At 52.0% G+C, this 25,970-nt stretch overlaps 1 protein-coding gene across 1 annotated transcript in view; it reads right to left on the bottom strand.

Annotated features, from left to right (window-relative positions):
- c1h5orf34 (chromosome 1 C5orf34 homolog) overlaps window positions 1-25,970 on the bottom strand; it is a 104,771-nt gene that overhangs the window by 10,693 nt on the left and 68,108 nt on the right. Inside the window, exons 10-11 of the mRNA XM_085967686.1 lie at window positions 9,049-9,182; window positions 1,054-1,161 (exon numbers count right to left, since the gene is read on the bottom strand). Of these exons, the coding sequence (XP_085823812.1) occupies window positions 1,054-1,161; window positions 9,049-9,182 (242 nt within the window). The remainder of the gene's footprint in view (window positions 1-1,053; window positions 1,162-9,048; window positions 9,183-25,970) is intronic.

Raw genomic sequence — 25,970 nt, 5'->3', positions numbered from 1 at the left:
GCCTCAGGCCAGGGAACTGAGCTGTAGATCAACGAGGAGTCTTGTCAACAGGATCCAGAGACCTAACTGTAGTGGCGCTTCTTAGTTTCCAAACAGGCAGCCACTGAGCTGTGGGGCTGTTAACAACGAGTAGACGCGTGTCGAAATCAAACGTAGCTTTGTCTTTTAAACTGTTTACTATAACACTTCACAAACGGAATTACAAAGCAAACACGTATAAACGAACACGGTCAAAAACTGTATTGCTCCAAACCTCACAACTTCTGCCTCCTTCAGCCACGTGGAGTTTAAACTGTAAAATGGCTGCATACCATGTGTGGCTTAGGGACTGTACCATTGTGGCAAGAATGAAGGGGGTGTCTCGGACTATACTACTGGAGCAAGAAAATAGGGGGTTTCTTAATACAATAAGTTAATCAGGTAAATTAACTGTATTATGCTATTTAACCAATATTTTAAAGTATTTTCTTAAGCTTTTATGGCTCTTACACCTAACACTAACTTTGGTTTATTTCAATTGGCTTTTAAAAAAAAAAAAATCCTTTAAAGAAAGTGTTGAAGAATTCACCTGAAACGATGGGTCAAATGGGTTTAGTGGGCAAGGGAGAGAGGGTGCTGCACTATCGTGGTCAGAGACACAGCTATAACCCAGGGATAATTCAGGAGCAGATTTTTGCAAGTGTTACTAAGAACATAAGTAGGAGCAGGAGTAGGCCAGACGGGCCCTCAAGCCTGCTCCACCATTCAATGAGATCATGGCTGATCTTCGACCTCAACTCCACTTTCCATTGTGCCAGTAAACCCCAAAGGTGTTAGTTAACAGCTCTCAGAAATGACTCCAGCTTGGCTTCTGCAGCCAGGTGAGTGAGTAAGATGTGCTATGGGGGAAGAGGGTGTGCACTCTGCATCAGGCAAACAGAAAGTCTGGCCGTGTGGGTTTGTCGGTTTTGGAGACTGTGGCACTGTGACGGGTTTCTGCGTCATGTTACAGGCACCCAGATGGCCAGAAAGAAACAAATATCTTTGAGCAGAATCAGAGAACGAACCCCTCACCTGTTCTCATCCTGTCCATTCGCCTGTGGATGGGGATACTCCTCAGGTTTTCTCTGCCGGGAGCCTTTACTCACCCCGCGACACCAGTCCATTGCCGCAGTAACATATCTAAACCAGCCAGGGAGAAAGCAATTAAACAAACCGTAAGCTCACGACCATCATTTTACCCATGAGGTCTAGGTCCTGCCCAATCTGATCTGTGTTGTTTTTCTTGCCCTCATCTCCTGATGGCATTGGCTCCTTGCTGGTTTCACAAGTGCCAGGCTCGCTAATGAGGTTCTAAATTGGGGAAGGCCGATTTTAATATGATAAGGCAGGATCTGGCCAATGTGGACTGGGATCAGCTACTTGAAGGAAAATCCACATCGGAGCAATGGGAGTCTTTCAGAAAAGAAATTGAGAGAGTACAATGGCAACATGTTCCCGCAAAGGTCAAGGGTGGGACCAACAAGCCCAGGGAACCTTGGATGTCAAGGGATATATGAGAATGGATTAGGAAAAAAAAGGGGGTCTTTTGGCAGATACAAAGGACTAAAGACAGAGGAAGCCCTAGAGGAGTATAAAAAGTGCAGGGGGACACTTAAAAAAGAAATTAGGAGAGCGAGGAGGGGCCATGAAATAACACTGGCGAGCAAAATAAAGGAAAATCCTAAGGTGTTTTATAAGTATATCAAGGGCAAGAGGATAACTAGGGAAAGAGTAGGGCCCATTAGGGACCAAAGTGGCAAGCTGTGTGTAGAGCCAGATGATGTAGGTGGGGTTTTAAATGAATTTTTTGCATCTGTGTTCACTATGGAGAAGGACGATGTAGACATAGAAATCGGGCAGGGGGACTGTGATATACTTGAACATATTAGCATCGAGAGGGAGGAGGTACTAGCGGTTTTAGCGGGCTTAAAAGTGGATAAATCCGCAGGCTCAGACGAGATGTATCCCAGGCTGCTGTGTGAGGCAAAGGAGGAGATTGCAGGGGCGCTGACACAAATTTTCAGAACCTCTCTGGCCACAGGGGATGTGCCAGAGGACTGGAGAACAGCTAATGTAGTACCATTATTCAAGAAGGGTAGTAGGGATAAACCAGGGAATTACAGGCCAGTGAGCCTAACATCAGTGGTAGGGAAACTATTGGAAAAAATTCTGAGGGACAGAATTAGTCTCCACTTGGAGAGGCAAGGATTAATTAGGGACAGCCAGCATGGCTTTGTCAAGGGAAGATCATGTCTGACCAATTTGATTGAATTTTTCGAGGGGGTGGCTAGGTGTGTGGATGAGGGTAGTGCAGTGGATGTGGTTTACATGGATTTCAGTAAGGCTTTTGACAAAGTCCCGCATAGGAGACTGGTCAGGAAGGTAAAAGCCATGGGATCCAGGGTGCCTTGGCACATTGGATCCAAAACTGGCTTAGTGGCAGAAGGCAGAGGGTGATGGTCGAAGGTTGTTTTTGTGACTGGAAGCCTGTGTCCAGTGGGGTACCGCAGGGATCGGTGCTGCGTCCCTTGCTGTTTGTGGTCTGCATTAATGATTTGGATGTGAATGTAAAGGGTATGATCAGTAAGTTCGCAGATGACACGAAAATTGGTGGGGTGATAAATAGCGAGGAGGGAAGCCTCAGGCTACAGGACGATATAGATGGGTTGGTCAGATGGGCGGAACAGTGGCAAATGGAATTTAACCCTGAAAAGTGTGAGGTGATGCATTTTGGACGGACTAACAAGACAAGGGAATACACAATGAATGGTAAGACCCTAGGAAAGACAGAGGATCAGAGGGACCTTGGTGTGCATGTACATAGATCCCTGAAGGCAGCAGAACAGGTGGATAAGGTGGTTAAAAAGGCATATGGGATGCTTGCCTTAATTAGCCGAGGCATAGAATATAAGAGCAGGGAGATTATGATGGAGCTGTACAAAACGCTGGTAAGGCCACAGCTGGAGTACTGTGTGCAGTTCTGGTCGCCTCACTATAGGAAGGATGTGATTGCTTTGGAGAGGGTGCAGAGGAGATTCACCAGGATGTTACCTGGGCTGGAGCACTTCAGCTATGAAGAAAGACTGGACAGGCTGGGGTTGTTTTCCTTGGAGCAGAGAAGGCTGAGGGCGGACCTGATTGAGGTGTACAAAATTATGAGGGGCATAGATAGGGTAGATAGAAAGGAACTTTTCCCCTTAGTAGAGGGGTCAATAACAAGGGGGCATAGATTCAAGGTAAGGGGCAGGAGGTTTAGAGGGGATTTGAGGAAAAACTTTTCACCCAGAGGGTGGTTGGAATCTGGAACTCACTGCCTGAAAGGGTGGTAGAGGCAGGAACCCTCACAACAGTCAAGAAGCATTTGGATGAGCACTTGAAATGCCATAGCATACAAGGCTACGGACCAAATGCTGGAAAATGGGATTAGATTAGACAGGGCTTGATGGCCGGCGCAGACACGATGGGCCGAAGGGCCTCTTTCTGTGCTGTATAACTCTATGACTCTAATGGGGTGGGGGGGGGGGGGTGCGGGAAGAGAAGAGGGAGCCTGGGGGGTGGGGGGGGGGGGAAGAGCAGGGGCTGGAAATCCTCCCACTCAAATACAGGCCAATACCCTAATGGGTAGGGCCCGAGCTGGATGAGCAGCCTGTTCTGGTGTGCTGTGCGGCCTTATAAAAACATAAATAGATAGGAGCAGGGGTAGACCATTCGGCCCCTCGAGCCTGCTCCACCATTCAATCAGATCATGGCTGATCTTCTACCTCAACTCCACTTTCCCGCCCGATCCCTTGATTTCCTTAGTGCTCAAAAGTCTATCGATCTCAGCCTTGAATATACTCAACGACTGAGCTTCCACAGCCCTCTGGGGCAGAGAATTCCAAAGATTCACCACCCCCTGAGTGAAGAAATTCCTCCTCATCTCACTCTTAAATGGCCGACCCCTTATCCTGAGACTCTCCAGCCAGGGGAAACAGCCTCTCAGTATCTACCCTGTCAATCCCCCTCAGAATTTTATACGTTTCAATGAGATCACCTCACATTCTTCTAAACTCCAGAGAGTATAGGCCTAGTTTACTCAATCTCTCATCCTAGGACAACCCTCTCAACCCAGGAATCAATCTAGTGAACCTTTGTTGCACCCCCCCTCAGTACTCTTCGAAAAAATTATCCAGGGCTCACCCTTGACCCAGTGACCCCTTGTTGAACAATGTGCAGGTGGATGTCCTGGGTGGGGGGTGAACGGCATGCAAAGGAGATGTCCCCCATGGTTCAATAACTGACATTCAATGCCCAGGCTCACGAGCGAACTATAGAAAGACAGAAAGACTTGTATTTTGTACTTTCACCACCTCAGGACGTCCCAGAGCGCTTTATAGGCTTTGAAGTGTAGTCACTGTTGTAATGTGCGAAACGTGGCAGCCAATTTGCGCAGAGCAAGTTCCCACAATCATCAACGTGATAAAGACCAGATAATCTGTTTTAGTGAGGTTGATTGTGGGATAAATAATGGCTAGGACACCGGGGATAACTCCCCTGCTCTTCTTCAAAATAGTGTCGTGGGATCATTTACATCCACCTGAGGGTTTGTTTAACGTCTCATCCAAAAGACGGCACCTCCAACAATGCAGCACTCCCTCAGCACTGCACTGGAGTGTCAGCCTCGATTTTTGGGCTCATGTCTCTGGAGTGGGACTTGAACCCACAACCTTCTGACTCAGAGGCGAGGGTGCCCCTCACTGAGCCCCTGGCTGACAGTAACATGTCCACTTGGGGCGGGGGCAGAGTGACCGCAGCAACACAGAGCCCAGGCAGAGTGACCGCAGCAACACAGAGCCCAGGCAGAGTGACCGCAACAACAGAGAGCCCGGGCAGAGTGACCGCAGCAGCAGAGAGCCCGGGCAGAGTGACTGCAACAACACAGAGCCCGGGCAGAGTGACCGCAACAACAGGGAGCCCGGGCAGAGTGACTGCAACAACACAGAGCCCGGGCAGAGTGACCGCAACGACAGAGAGTCCGGGCAGAGTGACCGCAACACAGAGCCCGGGCAGAGTGACCGCAACAACAGAGAGTCCGGGCAGAGTGACCGCAACAACAGAGCCCGGGCAGAGTGACTGCAACAACACAGAGCCCGGGCAGAGTGACTGCAACACAGAGCCCGGGCAGAGAGACCGCAACAACACAGAGCCCGGGCAGAGTGACCGCAACAACACAGAGGCCGGGTAGAGTGACCGCAACAACACAGAGCCCGGGCAGAGTGACCGCAACAACACAGAGCCCGGGCAGAGTGACCGCAACAACACAGAGCCCGGGCAGAGTGACCAACAACACAGAGCCCGGGCAGAGTGACCGCAACAACAGGGAGCCCGGGCAGAGTGACCGCAACAACAGGGAGCCCGGGCAGAGTGACCGCAACAACAGAGTGACCGGGCAGAGTGACCGCAACAACACAGAGCCCGGGCAGAGTGACCGCGACAACACAGAGCCCGGGCAGAGTGACCGCGACAACACAGAGCCCGGGCAGAGTGACCGCGACAACACAGAGCCCGGGCAGAGTGACCGCGACAACACAGAGCCCGGGCAGAGTGACCGCGACAACACAGAGCCCGGGCAGAGTGACCGCAACAACAGAGAGCCCGGGCAGAGTGACCAACAACAGAGAGTCCGGGCAGAGTGACCGCAACAACAGAGAGCCCGGGCAGAGTGACCGTAACAACAGAGAGCCCGGGCAGAGTGACCGCAACAACAGAGAGCCCGGGCAGAGGGACCGCAACAACACAGATCCCGGGCAGAGTGACCGCAACAACACAGAGCCCGGGCAGAGTGACCGCAACAACACAGAGCCTGGGCAGAGTGACCGCAACAACAGGGAGCCCGGGCAGAGTGACCGCAGCAACAGAGAGTCTGGGCAGAGTGACCAACAACAGAGAGTCCGGGCAGAGTGACCGCAACAACAGAGAGCCCGGGCAGAGTGACCGTAACAACAGAGAGCCCGGGCAGAGTGACCGCAACAACAGAGAGCCCGGGCAGAGGGACCGCAACAACACAGATCCCGGGCAGAGTGACCGCAACAACACAGAGCCCGGGCAGAGTGACCGCAACAACACAGAGCCTGGGCAGAGTGACCGCAACAACAGGGAGCCCGGGCAGAGTGACCGCAGCAACAGAGAGTCTGGGCAGAGTGACCACAACAACAGGGAGCCCGGGCAGAGTGACCGCAACAACACAGAGCCCGGGCAGAGTGACCGCAACAACAGAGAGCCTGGGCAGAGTGACCGCAACAACACAGAGCCCGGGCAGAGTGACCGCAACAACAGAGAGCTTGGGCAGAGTGACCGCAACAACAGAGAGCCCGGGCAGAGTGACCGCAACAACACAGAGCCCGGGCAGAGTGACCAACAACACAGAGCCCAGGCAGAGTGACCGCAACAACACAGAGCCTGGGCAGAGTGACCGCAACAACACAGAGTCTGGGCAGAGTGACCGCAGCAGAGTGACGGGTGGAACCGCTCCGGTCTGTTCCAGTAATAACTGCGAGCTGTTGCCACATTTGCAGTAATGCTTTGTGATGAAAGGCTGGTCCCGCTCTAGTCTGTTTCAGCTTGATCTGACCAGAGAGTGCAATTGCGGATATCACTGCTGTTTGTGGGAGCTTGCCGTGAGTGAATTGGCTGCCATGTTTCCCACTTTACACTACATTGCACTGGGGTGTATTTCTAGAGGGATAGAATTGAAAAGTAGGGAAGTTATGCTGAACCTGTACCGAACCTTGGTTAGACCACACTTGGAGTACTGCATACAGTTCTGGTCACCATATTATAAACAGGATAGAGAGGCGCTGGAGAGGGTGCAGAGAAGATTTACAAGGATGATACCAGAAATGCGAGGGTATACATATCAGGAAAGGATGAACAGGCTGGGTCTCTTTTCTCTTGAAAAAAGGCTGAGGGGTGACCTAATAGAGGTCTTTAAAATCATGAAAGGTTTTGATAGAGTGGATACAGAGAGAATGTTTCCACTTGTGGGGAAGAGCAAAACTAGAGGCCATCAATATAAGGTAGTCACCAAGAAATCCAATAGGGAATTCAGAAGAAACTTCTTTACCCAGAGAGTGGTGAGAATGTGGAACTCGCTCCCACAGGGAGTGGTTGAGGTGAATAGTATAGATTCATTAAAGGGGAGGCTAGACAAGTAAATGAGGGAGAAGGGAATAGAGGGTTATGCTGATAGAGTTAGATGAGGAAAGACGGGAGGAGGCTCGAGTGGAGCATAAACACCGGCATGGACTGGTTGGGCCGAATGGCCTGTTTCTGTGCCGTATATCCTGTGTAATCCTATGAGAGGGGGAGAGAGTGAACAAGAGAGGGGGAGAGAGAGAGAACACGAGAGAGGGAGAGGGAGAGAGAGAGAGAGAACATGAGAGAGGGAGAGAGAGAGAGAGAACACGAGAGAGGGGGAGAGAGAGAGAACAAGAGGGGGAGAGAGAGAGAGAGAACACGAGAGAGGGGGAGAGAGAGAGAGAACACGAGAGAGGGAACACGAGAGAGTGGGAGAGAGAGAGAACACGAGAGAGGGGGAGAGAGAGAGAACACGAAAGAGGGGGAGAGAGAGAGAACACGAGAGAGGGGGAGAGAGAGAGAACACGAGAGAGGGGGAGAGAGAGAGAACACGAGAGGGGGGAGAGAGAGAGAACACGAGAGGGGGAGAGAGAGAACACGAGAGAGGGGGAGAGAGAGAGAACACGAGAGGGGGGAGAGAGAGAGAACACGAGAGAGGGAGAGAGAGAGAGAACACGAGAGAGGGGGAGAGAGAGAACAGGAGAGAGGGGGAGAGAGAGAACACGAGAGAGGGAGAGAGAGAGAGAACACGAGAGAGGGGGAGAGAGAGAGAGAACACGAGAGGGGGGGAGAGAGAGAGAACACGAGAGGGGGAGAGAGAGAGAGAGAGAACACGAGAGAGGGAGAGAGAGAGAACACGAGAGGGGGAGAAAGAGAGAGAACACGAGAGAGGGAGAGAGAGAGAACACGAGAGAGGGGGAGAGAGAGAACACGAGAGAGGGGGAGAGAGAGAACACGAGAGAGGGGGAGAGAGAGAACACGAGAGAGGGGGAGAGAGAGAACACGAGAGAGGGGGAGAGAGAGAACACGAGAGAGGGGGAGAGAGAGAACACGAGAGAGGGGGAGAGAGAACGAGAGAGGGGGAGAGAGAACGAGAGAGGGGGAGAGAGAGAACGAGAGAGGGGGAGAGAGAGAACGAGAGAGGGGGAGAGAGAGAACGAGAGAGGGGAGAGAGAGAACGAGAGAGGGGGAGAGAGAGAACGAGAGAGAGGGAGAGAGAGAGGGAGAGAGAGAACGAGAGAGGGGGAGAGAGAGAACGAGAGAGGGGGAGAGAGAGAACGAGAGGGGGGGAGAGAGAGAACGAGAGAGGGGGAGAGAGAGAACGAGAGAGGGGGAGAGAGAGAACGAGAGAGGGGGAGAGAGAGAACGAGAGAGGGGGAGAGAGAGAACGATAGAGGGGGAGAGAGAGAACGAGAGAGGGGGAGAGAGAGAACGAGAGAGGGGGAGAGAGAGAACGAGAGAGGGGGAGAGAGAGAACGAGAGAGGGGGAGAGAGAGAACGAGAGAGGGGGAGAGAGAGAACGAGAGAGGGGGAGAGAGAGAACGAGAGAGGGGGAGAGAGAGAACGAGAGAGGGGGAGAGAGAGAACGAGAGAGGGGGAGAGAGAGAACGAGAGAGGGGGAGAGAGAGAACGAGAGAGGGGGAGAGAGAGAACGAGAGAGGGGGAGAGAGAGAGAACGAGAGAGGGGGAGAGAGAGAACGAGAGAGGGGGAGAGAGAGAACGAGAGAGGGGGAGAGAGAGAACGAGAGAGGGGGAGAGAGAGAACGAGAGAGGGGGAGAGAGAGAGAGAGAGAGAGAGAGAGAAAGAATGAACGAGAGAGAGAGAGAAAGAAAGAAAAAGAGAGAGAGAGAAAACGAGAGAGAAAAAAACACAAAGACACACAGAGAATATACCGATGCACTGGCTCTTACCCCTCATGCGTTCCAGCAGAATGCATTTGTACCAACTGGGAGGATCCATCTGGGAACATTAACTGACACCAACCAGGCATTATGTCCGTTAATGTTTCACTGAGTGCCACAGGAGAGCGCAAGAGTTTCCGCTGCTGAAAGAGAAAAAGGGAGGAGTGTGACTTTGGGAAATGGCATTATTACATTGCCCACCAAAGAACCACCCACTGTCTATATTCACCAAAGGGTTCATACTCGTACTGTTAAATATTTTGCAACCGGGGCAGTGATAGGAGAGTTATAATTGGCTTCAGTCTCTCTGAGTTAATGAACAAAAACAAAGCAGGCATGGTTCTCGCGCCTGAACGCCATGCAGCAACTCCTGTGGGAAGTCAGGCAGCATCGGGTCGAGCTGTGATGCCACCTTGTCCACTCCCAAAGTCCGGAGGTGTGCATTTCCAGCAGAGTGCTGGTGATTGGAGAAAGGAAGCCTTGGATAGCCATCAGGAACAAAGACCCTGATCATTTTCCTCCTCCCCGGCCCAGGGACAGAGAAGCTGCCTGCTTCCAATGTGCCCCAGTGGAAACTGGCCAACACACAGCACATCAGGATTCTGGTTCTTTTAAATAACCCGATACAGGTGCATCTTTTGAAGTATTTGACAGGCCAATACAGATATCAGTGATTATTACATGTACGTGAAAACACATGTAAGCCGCAAGCGCAAGGCATTCCTGATCTGGAAACAGCAACAGAACTCGAGAGCAAGAAAGCAGCTCTACAGACGCCTGAAGGCCGAGGTCCAACAAAAAACTCGCGACCTAAAGAACAGTTGGTGGGTGGAGAAAACGCAGCAGATCCAGCAGCTAGCTGACAACCACGACGTGTGTGGATTCTTTAGCACAGTCAAGACCATCTACGGCCCAAGCACCCAAGGCCCTACCCCACTGCGGGCCAAGAGGTACTCATCAAGGACAGAGAGGCAGTCAGTGCCCGCTGGAAGGAGCACTTCGTAGATCTCCTTAACCGCGACCCTGTCTTCGACGCGAGTGTCCTCAACTCCATCCCGCAGTATGCTACCCGCCACCATCTCAGCACAACCCCAGCCCAGCATGAGGTTGAAAAGGCCATCCGATAACTGAAGAACAACAAGGCCTCAGGAGCAGATGGAATCCCCACCGAGGCACTAAAGCATGGCGGAGAAGCACTACTGGCACGAATTCATTAACTCATTTCTCTTATCTGGAAGGAGGAGAGCATGCCAGGGGATCTCAGAGATGCCTTAATTGTGACCATCTTCAAGAAAGGTGACAAGTCCGATTGCGGTAATTACAGAGGAGTTTCCCTGCTGTCTGCCACAAGGAAAGTCATCGCAAGAATCCTCCTCAATCGCCTTCTCCCAGTGGCCGAAGAGCTCCTCCCAGAGTCGCAATGCGGATTCCGCCCACTAAGGGGCACAATGGACATGATCTTGACCGCATGTTAATTACAAGAGAAATGCAGGGAACAGCACCAACCGCTGTACATGGCCTTCTTTGATCTCACAAAGGCCTTCGACACTGTCAACCATGAGGGATTATGGAGTGTCCTCCTCAAATTCGGCTGCCCTCAAAAGTTTGTCACCATCCTCCGCCTGCTTCATGACGACATGCAAGCCGTGATCCTGACCAATGGTTCCACCACAGACCCAATTCATGAACGAACCGGGGTCATAAGAACATAAGAACTAGGAGCAGGAGTAGGCCAATCGGCCCCTCGAGCCCATTCCACCATTCAATAAGATCATGGCTGATCTGATCCTAACCTCAAATCTTCTATCACTCTCCATCCCACCCGAACCCATGTGATCTCCCGGGAGAGGCAAAAAACCAGATAAAAAACCCAATGACCAATTTGGGAGAAAAAAATCTGGGAAATTCCTCTCCAACCCATGTAGGCGATCGAAACTCGTCCAGGAGATCACTCTGTCCCTATATTTTCTACAGTACTTACCTTCTGTAAAGGCGATCTCCACCCCAGCCAGGAACAGGAATAAAACCATCTCCTGAAATCTAACACAGAATTAGAACACAAGAAGTAGGTGATGCGCTATCAATTACTGTGAAAGACTGGAAGTTAAGTGAGTAACAAACAGGCTTTTATTAGCTAAAGAACAAAGGCATGCCTCTAGTGGTCGACCGGTCCTGAATGCCTGGGGGACTGCAGAGCAGCCGTCTTTATACCAGGGCATATGGGTGGAGCCGGGGCGGAGCCAGCTGAGGCATGCACAGACAGGTACAACAATGGGCAAGAGTGAACAACAGTGAAGTGAACAACAGTGAAGTGAACAACAGTGGTTTACCACATTCACCCCTTGCTTAAAATGAGTCCGACGGGGTGAAGTGTATTAAAAGTTCGTATAATTGAGTCTTTCTGGGGGTCTTGTATGCCGTCGTGATCGTCGTGGCGACGGCAGAGGTGGTGCAGCTTCCGACGCCGAGTCCCGCGTGGGCCGGCGCACTGGCGTGTCGTCCTCCTGGGTGTTGGGTTGGTTGGTGATCAATGGCGGGTCACGGGGCCACGGCGTGCCATCTACAGGGGTTAGGTATGGGTCCGTTGCCGCCGGTACATTGTGGGTAGCGGTGATGTTGGTTTCAGGGACCCCCGAGGGTGCGAGGTCTTGTATGGAGACTGTGTCCTCCCGCCCGTCCGGGTACGCAATGTAAGCGTACTGGGGGTTGGCGTGGAGGAGGTCGACCCTCTCGACCAGGGGGTCCGTTTTATGGGTCCTCACGTGTCTTCTCAGTAGGACCGGCCCTGGGGACGTCAGCCATGGTGGTAGCGATGTCCCCGATGTGGACTTCCTTGGGAAGACAAACATTTTCTCATGAGGGGTGGCGTTAGTGGCAGTGCAGAGCAGTGACCGAATAGAGTGGAGCGCATCGGGGAGCACATCCTGCCAGCGGGAGGTCGGAAGGCCCCTCGACTTTAAGGCTAGCAGGGCGGCCTTCCAAACTGTCGCATTCTCTCTTTCCACCTGTCCGTTCCCCCGGGGGTTGTAACTGGTGGTCCTGCTTGTGGCAATACCCCTAGCGAGCAGGTACTGACGGAGTTCGTCGCTCATAAACGATGAGCCCCAGTCGCTATGGATATAGCTGGGGAAACCGAACAGGGTGAAGAGGTCGTTCAGACATTTAATTACCGTGGCACTGGTCATGTCCGGGCAGGGGATGGCGAACGGGAAACGGGAGTACTCATCAATAATGTTGAGGAAGTACACATTGCGGTCAGAGGAGGGGAGAGGCCCTTTAAAATCAACGCTCAGGCGCTCGAAGGGGCGAGTGGCTTTTATCAGGTGAGCCCTGTCTGGTCTATAAAAGTGCGGTTTGCACTCAGCGCAGACTTGGCAGTTCCTGGTCATGGTCCTGACCTCCTCAATGGAGTAAGGCAGGTTGCGGGCCTTGATGAAGTGGAAGAACCTGGTGACCCCCGGGTGGCAGAGGTCATTGTGGAGGGCCCGCAGTCTATCGACCTGCGCGTTGGCGCAGGTGCTACACGATGGAGCATCCGGGGGCTCATTGAGTTCCCCGGGCCGGTACAAGATATTGTAATTGTAGGTGGAAAGTTCAATTCTCCACCTCAAAATCTTGTCATTTTTGATTTTGCCCCTCTGCTTGTTATTAAACATAAAAGCAACTGAACGCTGGTCAGTGAGTAGGGTGAATCGTTTTCCGGTCAGGTAATGCCTCCAATGTCTCACAGCTTCCACAATGGCCTGGGCCTCCTTTTCGACAGAGGAGTGTCTGATTTCGGAGCCTTGGAGGGTTCGTGAAAAGAAGGCCACGGGCCTTCCCGCCTGGTTAAGGGTAGCGGCCAGGGCAAAGTCGGACGCATCGCTCTCCACCTGGAAGGGGATGGACTCATCCACCACGTGCATGGTGGCTTTAGCGATGTCCTCTTTGATACGGTGGAAGGCTAAGCCGGCCTCTGCCGCCAGGGGAAAAGAGGTGGACTTGATAAGTGGACGGGCTTTGTCCGCATAATTAGGGACCCACTGGGCGTAGTAGGAGAAAAACCCCAGGCATCTCTTCAGGGCCTTGAGGCAGGGGAAGGTCCATAAGAGGACGCATGCGGTCGGGGTCGGGGCCGATGACTCCGTGTTCCACAACACAGCCAAGGATAGCGAGGCGGTTCGTGCGGAATATGCACTTCTCCTTGTTATACGTAAGGTTTAGGAGTTGGGCAGTGCGGAGGAATTTGTCGAGGTTGGCGTCATGGTCCTGCAGGTCATGGCCGCAGATGGTCACATTGTCCAGGTAGGGAAAAGTGGCCTGCAACGCATTTTGGTCAACCATCCGGTCCATCTCCCTTTGGAAAACGGAGACCCCATTGGTGACGCCGAAGGGGACCCGAAGGAAGTGGTAGAGGCGGCTGTTTGCCTCGAAGGCAGTATACTGGCGGTCCTCATAGCGGATAGGGAGTTGGTGATATGCTGACTTAAGGTCAATAATGGAGAATACGCGGTATTGCGCGATCTGATTGACCATATCAGATATGCGGGGGAGGGGGTATGCGTCCAGTTGGGTATATCGATTTATTGTTTGGCTGTAGTCAATGACCAGGCGCTGCTTCTCGCCGGTCTTGACGACTACAACCTGGGCTCGCCAGGGGCTGGTGCTAGCTTCGATAATCCCCTCCTTCAGGAGCCGCTCCACCTCAGATTTAATAAAAACTCTGTCACCAGCGCTGTATCGCCTGCTTTTGGTGGCGATTGGTTTACAGTCTGGGGCGAGGTTGGCGAACAACGGGGGGGGGGGGTGACTTTAAGCGTGGAGAGGCTGCAAAAGGTGCGCGGCGGGCAATTTGAAAACTGCTGGTTGCAGACTGTGAGTGGGGGAAGGGGTCCACCGTACGCCATCGTGACACTCTTAAGGTGGCACTGAAAATCCAACCCCAGTAGAACGGCAGCGCAGAGATCGGGTAGGACAAGCAGTTTAAAGTTTCTGTACTCTGTGCCCCTCACCGAAAGGGTCACCATGCAGTAGCCGCCGACGTCCGCTGAATGGGACTTGGAGGCCATAGAGACCCGGTGGCGCGCTGGCAGGACCGGGAGAGAGTAACGCCGCACCATGTCGGGGTGGATAAAGCTCTCTGTGCTCCCGCAGTCGAAAAGACAGGTCGTGGCGCGGCCGTTTACCTTTATGTCCATCATGGACCTGGCTAGTTGGTGAGGTCTAGACTGGTCCAGTGTAACGGAGGCCAGCGTAGGGTCAGGCGCGTCGCTGTAGTCATCAGGTGAGGCGGTGGGTGAGTCGGGGGCCCGTTGCAAAAATGGCGGCCGGAACGGATCACACATGGTCGAGGGCGTCCAAGATGGCGGCGCCCATGATCCACACGTGGCTGGAGGCGTCCAAGATGGCGTCCAAGATGGCGGCCCACTCGGCACTGCTGGAGTTTGGGGTAGGTTTAGCCTTGCAGACGCTGGCGTAGTGCCCTTTCTTCCCACAACCAGAGCAGGTAGCGTTTTTCGCCGGGCAGCGCGCTCTGGGGTGTTTGGCTTGGCCACAGAAGTAACACTTCGGGCCCCGGGACATCGCTGCAGAAGTTGGGCCGTTGGCGGGATGTGGCGGGGGTGGCGCGGTGCCGGGTGGCGGTCCTACCGTGTCCCAGGATGGCGGCGCTCGCGCCATCCACGATGCGGCCGTGCGGTCAGGTGAGTAGGCGTCCATATTCCGTTGGGCCACGTCTAGCGAAAGTGCGAGGGCCGTGGCCTTCTTCAGGTCGAGTTCGCCCTGCTCTAACAGTCTCTGCCGGGTGTAGTTGGACCTGAGGCCCGCGACAAAGGCGTCCCGGACAAGTTCCTCCGTGTACACCGCGACCGACACCTCTTTACATTTGCAGGCCCGGCCGAGCACCTTCGGCGCCCGTAGGTATACCTCCATCGATTCCCCGGGTTGCTGTTTGCGGGACCCCAGGAGGTGTCTGGCGTAAACTTCATTTACCGGGCGTGCGTACTGTTCTTTAAGAAGGTGGAGGGCACCCTCATAGGTAGTCGCATCTTGGATGAGCGAATAAGCTTGGTGGTTCACCTTGGAGGTCAGAATTTTTAGTTTGACGCCATCGTTTTGAACAGAATCGACGGAGGCTTCTAGGAAAAGTTCAAAGCATCGCAGCCAGTGTGCGAACTTGGTAGATGCATCCGCCTCTTGAGGGTCTAGTTCCAGGCGTGCTGGTTTGAGGATTTGCTCCATCGGAAAAAAATTTAGCTAATAAAATTGATGCGCTATCAATTACTGCGAAAGACTGGAAGTTAAGTGAGTAACAAACAGGCTTTTATTAGCTAAAGAACGAAGGCATGCCTCTAGTGGTCGACCGGTCCTGAATGCCTGGGGGACTGCAGAGCAGCCGCCTTTATACCAGGGCATATGGGTGGAGCCAGGGGCGGAGCCAGCTGAGGCATGCACAGACAGGTACAACAATGGGCAAGAGTGAACAACAGTGAAGTGAACAACAGTGGTTTACCACAGTAGGAGCAGAACCAGGCTACATGGCCCCTGGGCCCGCTCCACTACCCACAGGGCCATGACCATTCCGAACCTAGACTCATGTCCAATTTCCTGCCCGCTCCCCGTAACCCTTAATTCCCTTTACTTCTAGGAAACTATCTATTTCTGTTTTAAATTTATTTAATGATGTAGCTTCCACAGCTTTCTGGGGCAGCAAATTCCACAAATCTACCACCCTCTGAGTGAAGAAGTTTCTCCTCATCTCAGTTTTGAAAGAGCAGCTCCTTATTCTAAGATTATGCCCCCTAGTTCTAGTTTCACCCTTCATTGGGAACATCCTCACCGCATCCACCCGATCAAGCCCCTTCACAATCTTATATGTTTCAATAAGATCGCCTCTCATTCTTCTGAACTCCAATGAGTAGAGTCCCAATCTACTCAATCTCTCCTCATACGACCACCCCCTCATCCCCGGGATTAACCTAGTGAACCTTCTTTGCACTGACTCGAGACCAAGTACTGTATGTCTTTTCTTAAGTGTGGACACCAAAACTGTGCAGTATTCCAGGTGCGGTCTCACCAATACCTTGCATAACTGCAGCAATGCCTCCCTGTTTTTATATTCCATCCCCCTAGCAATAAAAGCCAACATTCCATTGGCCTTCTTGGTCACTTGCTGCACCTGCATACTAACTTTTTGAGTTTCGTGCACCAGGACCCCCAGATCCCTTTGTACTACAGTACTTTCCAGTTTCTTGCCATTAAGATAATAACTTGCTCTATGATTTTTCCTGCCAAAGTGCATAACCTCACACTTTCCAGTATTGTATTCCATCTGCCAAATCTCTGCCCACTTACTTAGCCTGTCTATGTCACTTTGCAGGTTTTTTATGTCCTCCTCACTCACTACTTTCCCTCCCATCTTTGTATCATCTGCAAACTTTGATATGTTACACTCGGTCCCCTCCTCCAAATCGTTAATATAGATTGTAAAGAGTTGGGGACCTAGCACTGACCCCTGCGGAACACCACTAGTTACTGATTGCCAGTCTGAGAATGAACCATTTATCCCAACTCTCTGCCTTCTGTTGGATAGCCAATCCTCTATCCATGCCAGAATATTACCCCCAATCCCGTGATTTTTTTATCTTGAGCAATAATCTTTTGTGTGGCACCTTGTCAAATGCCTTTTGGAAGTCTAAATACACTACGTCCACTGGTTCTCCTTTATCCACCCTGTATGTTACTTCCTCAAAGAACTCAAGCAAATTTGTCAAACATGACTTCCCCTTCATAAAACCATGCTGACTTTGTCCTATTAAATTATGTTTATCCAAATGTCCCGTTACTGTCTCCTTAATAATGGACTCCAACATTTTACCAACCACAGATGTTAGGCTAACAGGTCTGTAGTTTCCAGCCTTCTGCCTACTACCCTTTTTAAATAAGAGTGTTACATTAGCAGTTTTCCAATCTGCCGGGACCTTTGCTGAGTCCAGGGAGTTTTGGAAAATTATTACCAATGCATCCACAATCCCTACCGCCACTTCCCTCAAGACCCTAGGATGTAAGCCATCAGGTCCAGGGGATTTATCCGGCTTGAGTCCCATTATTTTACCAAGTACCACTTCCTTAGTGATTTTAATCGTATTTAGCTCCTCTCCCCCTAGAGCCCCCTGTTTGTCCAGTGTTGGGATATTCTTAGTGTCCTCTACCGTAAAGACTGATACAAAATATTTGTTCAGCGTTTCTGCCATCTCCGTGTTTCCCACCATTAATTTCCCGGTCTCATCCTCTAAGGGACCAACATTTACTTTAGCCACCCTTTTTCTTTTTATATAACTATAGCAACTTTTCCTATCTCTTTTTATATTTTTTGCTAATTTACTTTCATAATCTATCTTCCCTTTCTTAATCAATCTTTTAGTTATTTTTTGCTGTCTTTTAAAGACTTCCCAATCTTCTATCCTCCCACTAGATTTGGCTACCTTATATGCCCTTGTTTTTAGTCGGATACTATCCTTAATTACTTTATTTAGCCACGGATGGCTATCTTTTCTTTTACACCCATTTTTCCTCAGTGGAATATATATTTTTTGGAAGTTGTACAATAACTCCTTAAAATGTACACCACTGATCATGTACCGTCTTACCCTTTAATCTATTTTCCCAGTCCACTCTAATCAATTCCGCTCTCATACCTTCATAGTCTCCTTTATTCAAGCTCAGCACGCTTGTTTGAGATCCAACCTTCTCACCCTCCACTTGAATATGGAATTCAACCATGTTATGGTCACTCATTCCAAGGGGATCCTTTACTAGGACATTTTTAATTAATCCTGTCTCGTTACACAGGACCAAATCTAAGGTTGCTTGCCCCCTGGTCGGTTCAGTTACATACTGCTCAAGAAACCCATCCCTAATACACTCAATGAACTCATCCTCAAGGCTGCTCTGCCCAATTTGATTTGTCCAGTTAATATGATAGTTAAAATCCCCCATAATTATAGCTGTTCCCTTATTACAAGCCTCAACTATTTCCTGATTAATACTCCGTCCAACAGAGTTGCAACTGTTCGGAGGCCTATAGACTACGCCCACTAGTGTTTTTTTCCCCTTATTATTCCTTATCTCCACCCAAACTGTTTCACTATCCTGCTCCTTTGACCCAATATCATTTCTCTGTATTATAGTGATTCCTTCCTTTATTAACATAGCCACCCCACCTCCCCTCCCTTCCTGCCTGTCCTTCCTGATTGTTAAATAACCTGGTATGTTTAATTCCCAGTCATGGTCACCCTGCAGCCATGTTTCTGTAATGGCCACAAGATCATACCCATATGTAGTTATTTGTGCCGTTAACGCATTCATTTTGTTACGAATGCTACGTGCATTCAGATAAAGAACTTTCAAATATGTTTTGTGACACTTAGTTCCTGTTTTTTCCCCTTTTACTACCTTACCTTTTACTCCATACCTTCTGCCCCTTCCTGACACGTTATGCTTTTTAATTCCCCCACTGCTACCTAAGTCTATGACCTTCTCCATTGTCATTTCTGTTATTTGCTCTCTAGAAACCTCCCCCCCCACTAATTAGTTTAAAGCCCTCTCTACAGCCCTAGTTATATGATTCGCCAGGACTCTAGTCCCAGCACTGGCCAAGTGGAGTCCAGAGATTATTACCCTTGAGGTTCTGTTTTTTAATTTGACCCCTAGCTGTTCATACTCCTTTAACAGAACCTTCTTCCTTGTCCTATCTACGTCGTTTGTACCAACATGGACCACGACAACTGGATCCTCCCCCTCCAAGTTTCTTTCCAGCCCAGAAGAGATTTCCTTAACCCTGGCACCGGGCAGGCAACACAGCCTTCGGGACTCCCGCTCTTGACTGCAGAGAACCCTATCTATCCCCCTAATGATACTATCCCCTACCACTACAACATTTCTTTTTACTCCCTCCACTTGAATGGCCCCCTGTACCACAGTGCTGTGGCCAGGTTGCTCATCCTCCCTGCAGTCCCCGCTCCCGCCCTCACAGGGAGCAAGAACCTCGATCCTGCTTGACAAGAGCAAGGGCTGCGGCTCCTTCAACACTACATCCTGGATCCCTGTACCTTCCTCACTCATAGTCACACCGTCCTGTCCCTGACCACGGACTACATCTGCAGTAATTAATTTCATAGGTGTGACCACCTCCTGAAACATAGAGTCCAGGAACTTCTCCCCCTCCCTGATGTGTCGCAGTGTCTGAAGCTCGGTCTCAAGCTCTTTAACATGGAGCTTGAGTTCCTCTAGCAGCAAACACTTATCGCAAATGTAATCACCGTGAGCCTCAATGGGGTCCACCAGCTCCCACATTTCGCAATAGTGACACATCACCTGTTCACCCATATCTGTGTAATTAATTAAATTTCTTATTATTAGTTATGAAGACCCCCTGCCCTGATATAGATGATAATATTACACCACTATTTAATAGGACTTACCAACTTAAAGGTATAGAAGAGAAGGAAGAGGACCTACCAACCAGCTGATCACCAGCCTCCCTCGTGAATGCTGTCTGGGGGACCCGTCCGGTTGAATTGTCTCGCTGCTCCGCTTCCGCAGTGTCGGATTAGCCTGAGAGAGGGAAGCAAAACAGAGCAAAAAGCACCCCCTCACCTCCCACTTGCCCGAACTCTGCCACTTACCAAACTTTACTTGCACTCAATGCGACCGCACTCAGCGCTACCGCACTAAGCCCGCCCCTTTTTATACCCGGATTCTACTTCTGGTTTAAACTCCCCAACAGCTTAATTTACTCTAAAAAATTTAACTTACTTCAAATAATTCACTTTTTTACTCACTAAAATTCAGTAAATGCACTTAAAAGACTTTTTCTGCCACTTACCAAAGTCTGCTTAAACTCAATGCGACTTGCACTCAAGCAAGGCTGTGTCATCGCACCAACGCTCTTCTCAATCTTCCTTGCTGCAATACTCCATCTCACCCTCAGTAAGCTCCCCGCTGGAGTGGAGCTAATTTACAGAACAAACGGGAAACTGTTCAACCTCCGTCACCTCCAGTCCAGATCCAAGGTCGTCCCATCCTCTGTCGTCGAATTACAGTATGCAGACGACGCTTGTGTCTGCGCTCACTCGGAGGTCGAACTCCAAACCATCGTCAACACCTTCACTGAAGCGTACGAGAGCATGGGCCTTACACTAAACATCCATAAGACAAAGGTCCTCTACCGACCTGCCCCCGCCACACAGTACTGCCCCCCGGTTATCAAAATCCACGCCAAGGCCTTGGACAACGTGGACCACTTTCCATACCTCGGGAGCCTACTGTCAACAAGGGCAGACATCGACGACGAAGTCCAACACCGCCTTCAGTGAGCCAGTGCAGCCTTTGGTCGCCTGAGGAAGAGAGCGTTTGAAGACCAGGACCTCAAACCCGGCACTAAGCTCATGGTCTACAGAGCAGCAGTGATACCCGTCCTGCTGTATGCCTCAGAGACATGGACCATGTACAGCAGGCACCTCAAAGCACTGGAGAGGTACCACCAATGCTGCCTCTGCAAGATCCTGCAAATCCATTGGCAGGATAGGCACACCGTCAGTGTTCTTGCTCAGGCCAACATCCCCAGCATCGAAGCTCTGACCACGCTCGATCAGCTCCGATGGACGGGTCACATTGTCCGCATGCCCGATACAAGACTCCCAAAACAAGCGCTCTACTCGGAGCTCCGGCACGGCAAGAGAGCCCCAGGTGGGCAGAGGAAACACTTCAAGGACACCCTCAAAGCCTCCTTGAAAAAGTGTAGCATCCCCACCGACACCCGGGAATCCCTGGCCCAAGACCGCACAAAGTGGAGGAGAAGCATCCAGGAAGGCGCCGAACACCTCGAGTCTCTTCGCCGGGAGCAAGCGGAAGCCAAGTGCAGGCAGCGCAAGGAGCGCACGTCAACCCAAGCACCCCACCCACCCGCCCCTTCAACCACTGTCTGCCCCACCTGTGACAGAGACTGTAAGTCCCACATTGGACTAATCAGTCACCTGAGAACTCATTTCAAGTCATCCTCGGTTCCAAGGGACTGCCTAAGAATGAAAACACAACACTTGCCTTTCACAATCTCAGCACCTCCCAAAGTGCTTTACAGCCAATGAAGTACTTTGCACAGCAAGGTCCCACACACAGCAATGAAAAAAATGACCAGATAATCTGGTTACTCAGTGACATTGGTTGAGGGCTAAATATTGGCCAGGACACTGGGGATAACGCCCCTGCTCTTCTTCCAAATAGTGCCATGGGATCTTTTACATCCACCCGAGGGCAGACAGGACGGTTTTAAAGCTCATCCAAAAGATGGCACCTCTGACAGTGCAGCACTCCCTCGGCACTGCACTGGAGTGCCAGCCTGGATTGTGCGCTCAAATCTCGGCTTAAAACTCCAAGGCAAGAGTTGTAGCACTTTGAGGAAGCACTTTCACTCGAGTCAGAAGTTTGTGACATCTGGCCTCACACCAGAACTTAGCGTATAATCCAAGCCGACACTTTGCTACTGATGTGCTATCAATCACTCAAAAGACTGAGGTTAAGCGAGTAACTAACAGGCTTTTACGAACAAGAGAATGAAGGTGTGCCTCGAGTGGTCGACCAGTCCAGAATACAGAGGGACTGTGGAGCAGTCACCTTTATACCTGGACTCGTGGGAGGAGTCAGCCGAGGCATGTACAGACATGTACACAGTGGAATACAAACAGTGGTTTACCACATTCACCCCTTGTTTAAAAATGAGTCCGGCGGGGTGAAGTGTATTAAAAGTTTGTGTATTGGAGTCTCTCCGGAGGTCTTGTCTGCCGCTGTGATCGACGTGGCGACGGCAGGGGTAGTGAAGCTTCCGGCGTCGAGTCCCGCGCACTGGTGTGTAGTCCTCGTGGGTGTCGAGCGGGTCGCGGGGCCCAGGCGTGCCGTCTGCTGGGGTTGGATATTGGATCGTGGGGGGGGGGGGGGGTGCTAGTGGGTAGTGGGTTACTGGGGCCCCCGAGGGTGCGAGGTCTCGTATGGAGACTGTGTCCTCCCGCCCGTCCGGGTACGCAATGTAAGCGTACTGGGGGTTGGCGTGGAGGAGGTCGACCCTCTCGACCAGGGGGTCCGTTTTATGGGTCCTCACGTGTCTTCTCAGTAGGACTGGCCCTGGGGACGTCAGCCATGGTGGTAGCGATGTCCCCGATGTGGACTTCCTTGGGAAGACAAACATTTTCTCATGAGGGGTGGCGTTAGTGGCAGTGCAGAGCAGTGACCGAATAGAGTGGAGCGCATCGGGGAGCACATCCTGCCAGCGGGAGGTCGGAAGGCCCCTCGACTTTAAGGCTAGCAGGGCGGCCTTCCAAACTGTCGCATTCTCTCTTTCCACCTGTCCGTTCCCCCGGGGGTTGTAACTGGTGGTCCTGCTTGTGGCAATACCCCTAGCGAGCAGGTACTGGCGGAGTTCGTCGCTCATAAACGATGAGCCCCGGTCGCTATGGATATAGCTGGGGAAACCGAACAGGGTGAAGAGGTCGTTTAGACATTTAATGACCGTGGCACTGGTCATGTCCGGGCAGGGGATGGCGAACGGGAAACGGGAGTACTCATCAATAATGTTGAGGAAGTACACATTACGGTCGGAGGAGGGGAGAGGCCCTTTAAAATCAACGCTCAGGCGCTCGAAGGGGCGAGTGGCTTTTATCAGGTGAGCCCTGTCTAGTCTATAAAAGTGCGGTTTGCACTCAGCGCAGACTTGGCAGTTCCTGGTCATGGTCCTGACCTCCTCAATGGAGTAAGGCAGGTTGCGGGCCTTGATGAAGTGGAAGAACCTGGTGACCCCCGGGTGGCAGAGGTCATTGTGGAGGGCCCGCAGTCTATCGATCTGCGCGCTGGCGCAGGTGCCACGCGATAGAGCATCCGGGGGTTCATTGAGCTTCCCGGGCCGGTACAAGATCTCGTAATTGTAGGTGGAAAGTTCAATTCTCCACCTCAAGATCTTGTCGTTTTTGATTTTGCCCCTCTGCTTGTTATTAAACATAAAAGCAACTGAACGCTGGTCAGTGAGCAGGGTAAATCGTTTTCCGGCCAGGTAGTGCCTCCAATGACGCACAGCCTCCACAATAGCCTGGGCCTCCTTCTCAACAGCGGAGTGTCTGGTCTCCGGGCCCTGGAGGTCTCCCCGCCTGATTAAGGGTAGCGGCCAGGGCAAAGTCGGACGCGTCGCTTTCCACCTGGAAGGGGATGGATTCGTCCACTGCGTACATGGTGGCTTTGGCAATGTCTTCCTTGATACGGTGGAAGGCTAAGCGGGCCTCTGCCGTCAAGGGGAAAAAGGTGGACTTGATCAGCGGCCGGGCCTTGTCCACATAGTAGGGGACCCACTGGGCGTAATAAGAGAAAAACCCTAGGCACCTCTTCAGGGCCTTGAGGCAGTGGGAGTTCCATAAGGGGACGCATCCGGTCGGGGTCGGGACCGATGACTCCGTGTTCCACAACACAGCCAAGGATGGCGAGGCGGGTTGTGCGGAATATGCACTTCTCCTTGTTATATGTCAGGTTCAGGAGTTGGGCGGTGCGGAGGAATTTTTCGAGGTTTGCGTCATGGTCCTGCAAGTCATGGCCACAGATGGTCACATTGTCCAGATATGGGAAAGTGGCCTGCAACGCATTTTGATCGACCATCCGGTCCATCTCCCTTTGGAAGACGGAGACCCCGTTGGTGACGCCAAAGGGAACCCTAAGGAAGTGATAGAGGTGGCCGTTTGCCTCAAAGGCAGTATACTGGCGGTCCTCAGGGCGGATAGGGAGCTGGTGGTACGCTGGTTTCAGGTCAATGGTCAAGAAGACGCGGTACTGCGCGATCTGGCTGACCATATCAGCTATGCGGGGGAGCGGGTAAGCGTCCAGCAGGGTGTAGCGGTTTATTGTCTGGCTGTAGTCGATGACCAGGCGCTGCTTCTCGCCGGTCTTAACGACCACAACCTGGGCTCGCCAGGGGCTGGTGCTGCCCTCAATAATCCCCTCCTTCAGGAGCCGCTCCACTTCGGTTTTAATGAAAACCCTGTCCCCGGCACTGTATCGCCTGCTCTTTGTGGCGATGGGCTTACAGTCGGGGTGAGGTTAGCAAACAGTGGGGGGGGGGGTGACTCTGAGTGTGGGGAGGTTGCACCTGGTGCGCGGCGGGCAATTTGGAAGCTGCTGGCTGCGGACTGACGCCATCGTAACACTTTTAAGGTGGCACTGAAAATCTAACCCCAGTAGAACGGCAGTGCAGAGGTGGGGCAGGAAGGACCAGAAGTTTAAAATTATCGTACACAGTCCCGTCTACTAAGAGTGTCACCACGCAGTAGCCGCCAATGTCCGCCGACTGGGACTCGGAGGCCATAGAAATCCGCTGGTGCGCAGGCAGGACTGGGAGAGAGCAATGCCGCACCGTGTCGGGGTGGATGAAGCTCTCCGTGCTCCCAGAGTCAAAAAGGCAGATTGTTTCGTGACCATTTACCTTAATGTCCATTGTGGACCGGGCCAGTTGGTGCGGTCTCGCTTGGTCCAGCGTAACGGAGGCCAGCGTAGGGGTCGGTGTGTCGTTGCGGGTATCAGATGAGGCGGTGTTGGGGGCCAAGATGGCGGCGTCCATGATCCCCATGTGGCTGGAGGCGTCCAAAATGGCTGCTGTTCCGGTGGTTCGCACATGGCTGGGGAGGCCCAAGATGGCGGCCCGCACGGCCCACACGCGGCGCTGCTGGGGTTCGGGGTGGCTTTGGCCCTGCAGACGCTGGCGTAGTGTCCCTTCTTCCCGCAGCCCGAGCAGATCGCATTTTTCACCGGGCAGCGCGCTCTAGGGTGTTTGGCCTGGCCACAGAAGTAGCATTTCTGGCCTTGGGACACTGCTGCGGTAGTTGGGCTGTTGCTGGGATGTGGCTGGGGTGGCACGGCGCTATGAGACGGTCCTACCGTGTCCCAGGCTGTCGTTCCCCGCGGCGTCCACGGTGCAGAGGAGTAGGCATCCATGCCCCGGTAGGCTGCGTCCAATGATAGTGCGAGTTCAGAGGCCTTGTTGAGGTCGAGGTCACTCTGCTCCAACAGTCGCTGTCGGGTGTAATTGGACCTGTGGCCCGCCACAAAAGCGTCCCGGATAAGTTCCTCTGTGTACACGGCGGCCTTTACATCCTTACAACCACAGGCCCGGCCAAGCACAGACAGTGCCTGAAGGTATTCTTCGGTCGATTCCCCAGGTTGTTGTTTACGACTCCCCAGGAGGTGCCTGGCGTACACCTCGTTCACTGGGCGCGTGTACTGGTCCTTGAGGAGCTTGAGAGCAGCCGTGTACGAGGTCGCGTCCTGGATGACCGAGTTTGTCCTCATCCGATTTGACCGTTGCAGCGGAGGCGATCAGGAATTTTTCAAAGCACTTAAGCCAGTGAGCAAACTTGGTGGATGCGTCCGCCTCCCGATGGTCTAAGTCCAGGCATGCTGGTGTGAGGATCTTCTCCATTATAAAAAATCTTGTTAATAAAATTGATGCGCTATCAATCACTCAAAAGACTGAGGTTAAGCGAGTAACTAACAGGCTTTTATTAACAAGAGAATGAAGGTGTGCCTCGAGTGGTCGACCAGTCCAGAATACAGAGGGACTGTGGAGCAGTCACCTTTATACCTGGACTCGTGGGAGGAGTCAGCCGAGGCATGTACAGACATGTACACAGTGGAATACAAACAGTGGTTTACCACAGCTACGGTACTGAGAGAGAGCTGCATTGTCAGAGGTGCCATCTTTGGGATGAGGCGTTAAACTGAGATCCCTGTCTGCCTGATCAGGTGGAGGTTAAAAACCACAAGGCGGCAGGTATATGGGAAGGAGGAGAACAAACGGGCCAAAGTGAGTTCTCATCTGAAACTATTTAATAGTCATTGGAAAGGAGAGAAAAGAAAGACAGACAGAC

The sequence above is a fragment of the Somniosus microcephalus genome, chromosome 1, assembly GCF_052327205.1.
Source record: "Somniosus microcephalus isolate GS21.2 chromosome 1, FLI_Smic_1.0, whole genome shotgun sequence".
NCBI lineage: Eukaryota > Metazoa > Chordata > Chondrichthyes > Squaliformes > Somniosidae > Somniosus > Somniosus microcephalus.
Note: the sequence above shows the minus strand (reverse complement) of the source record. Positions and strands in the feature narration are given on the sequence as shown.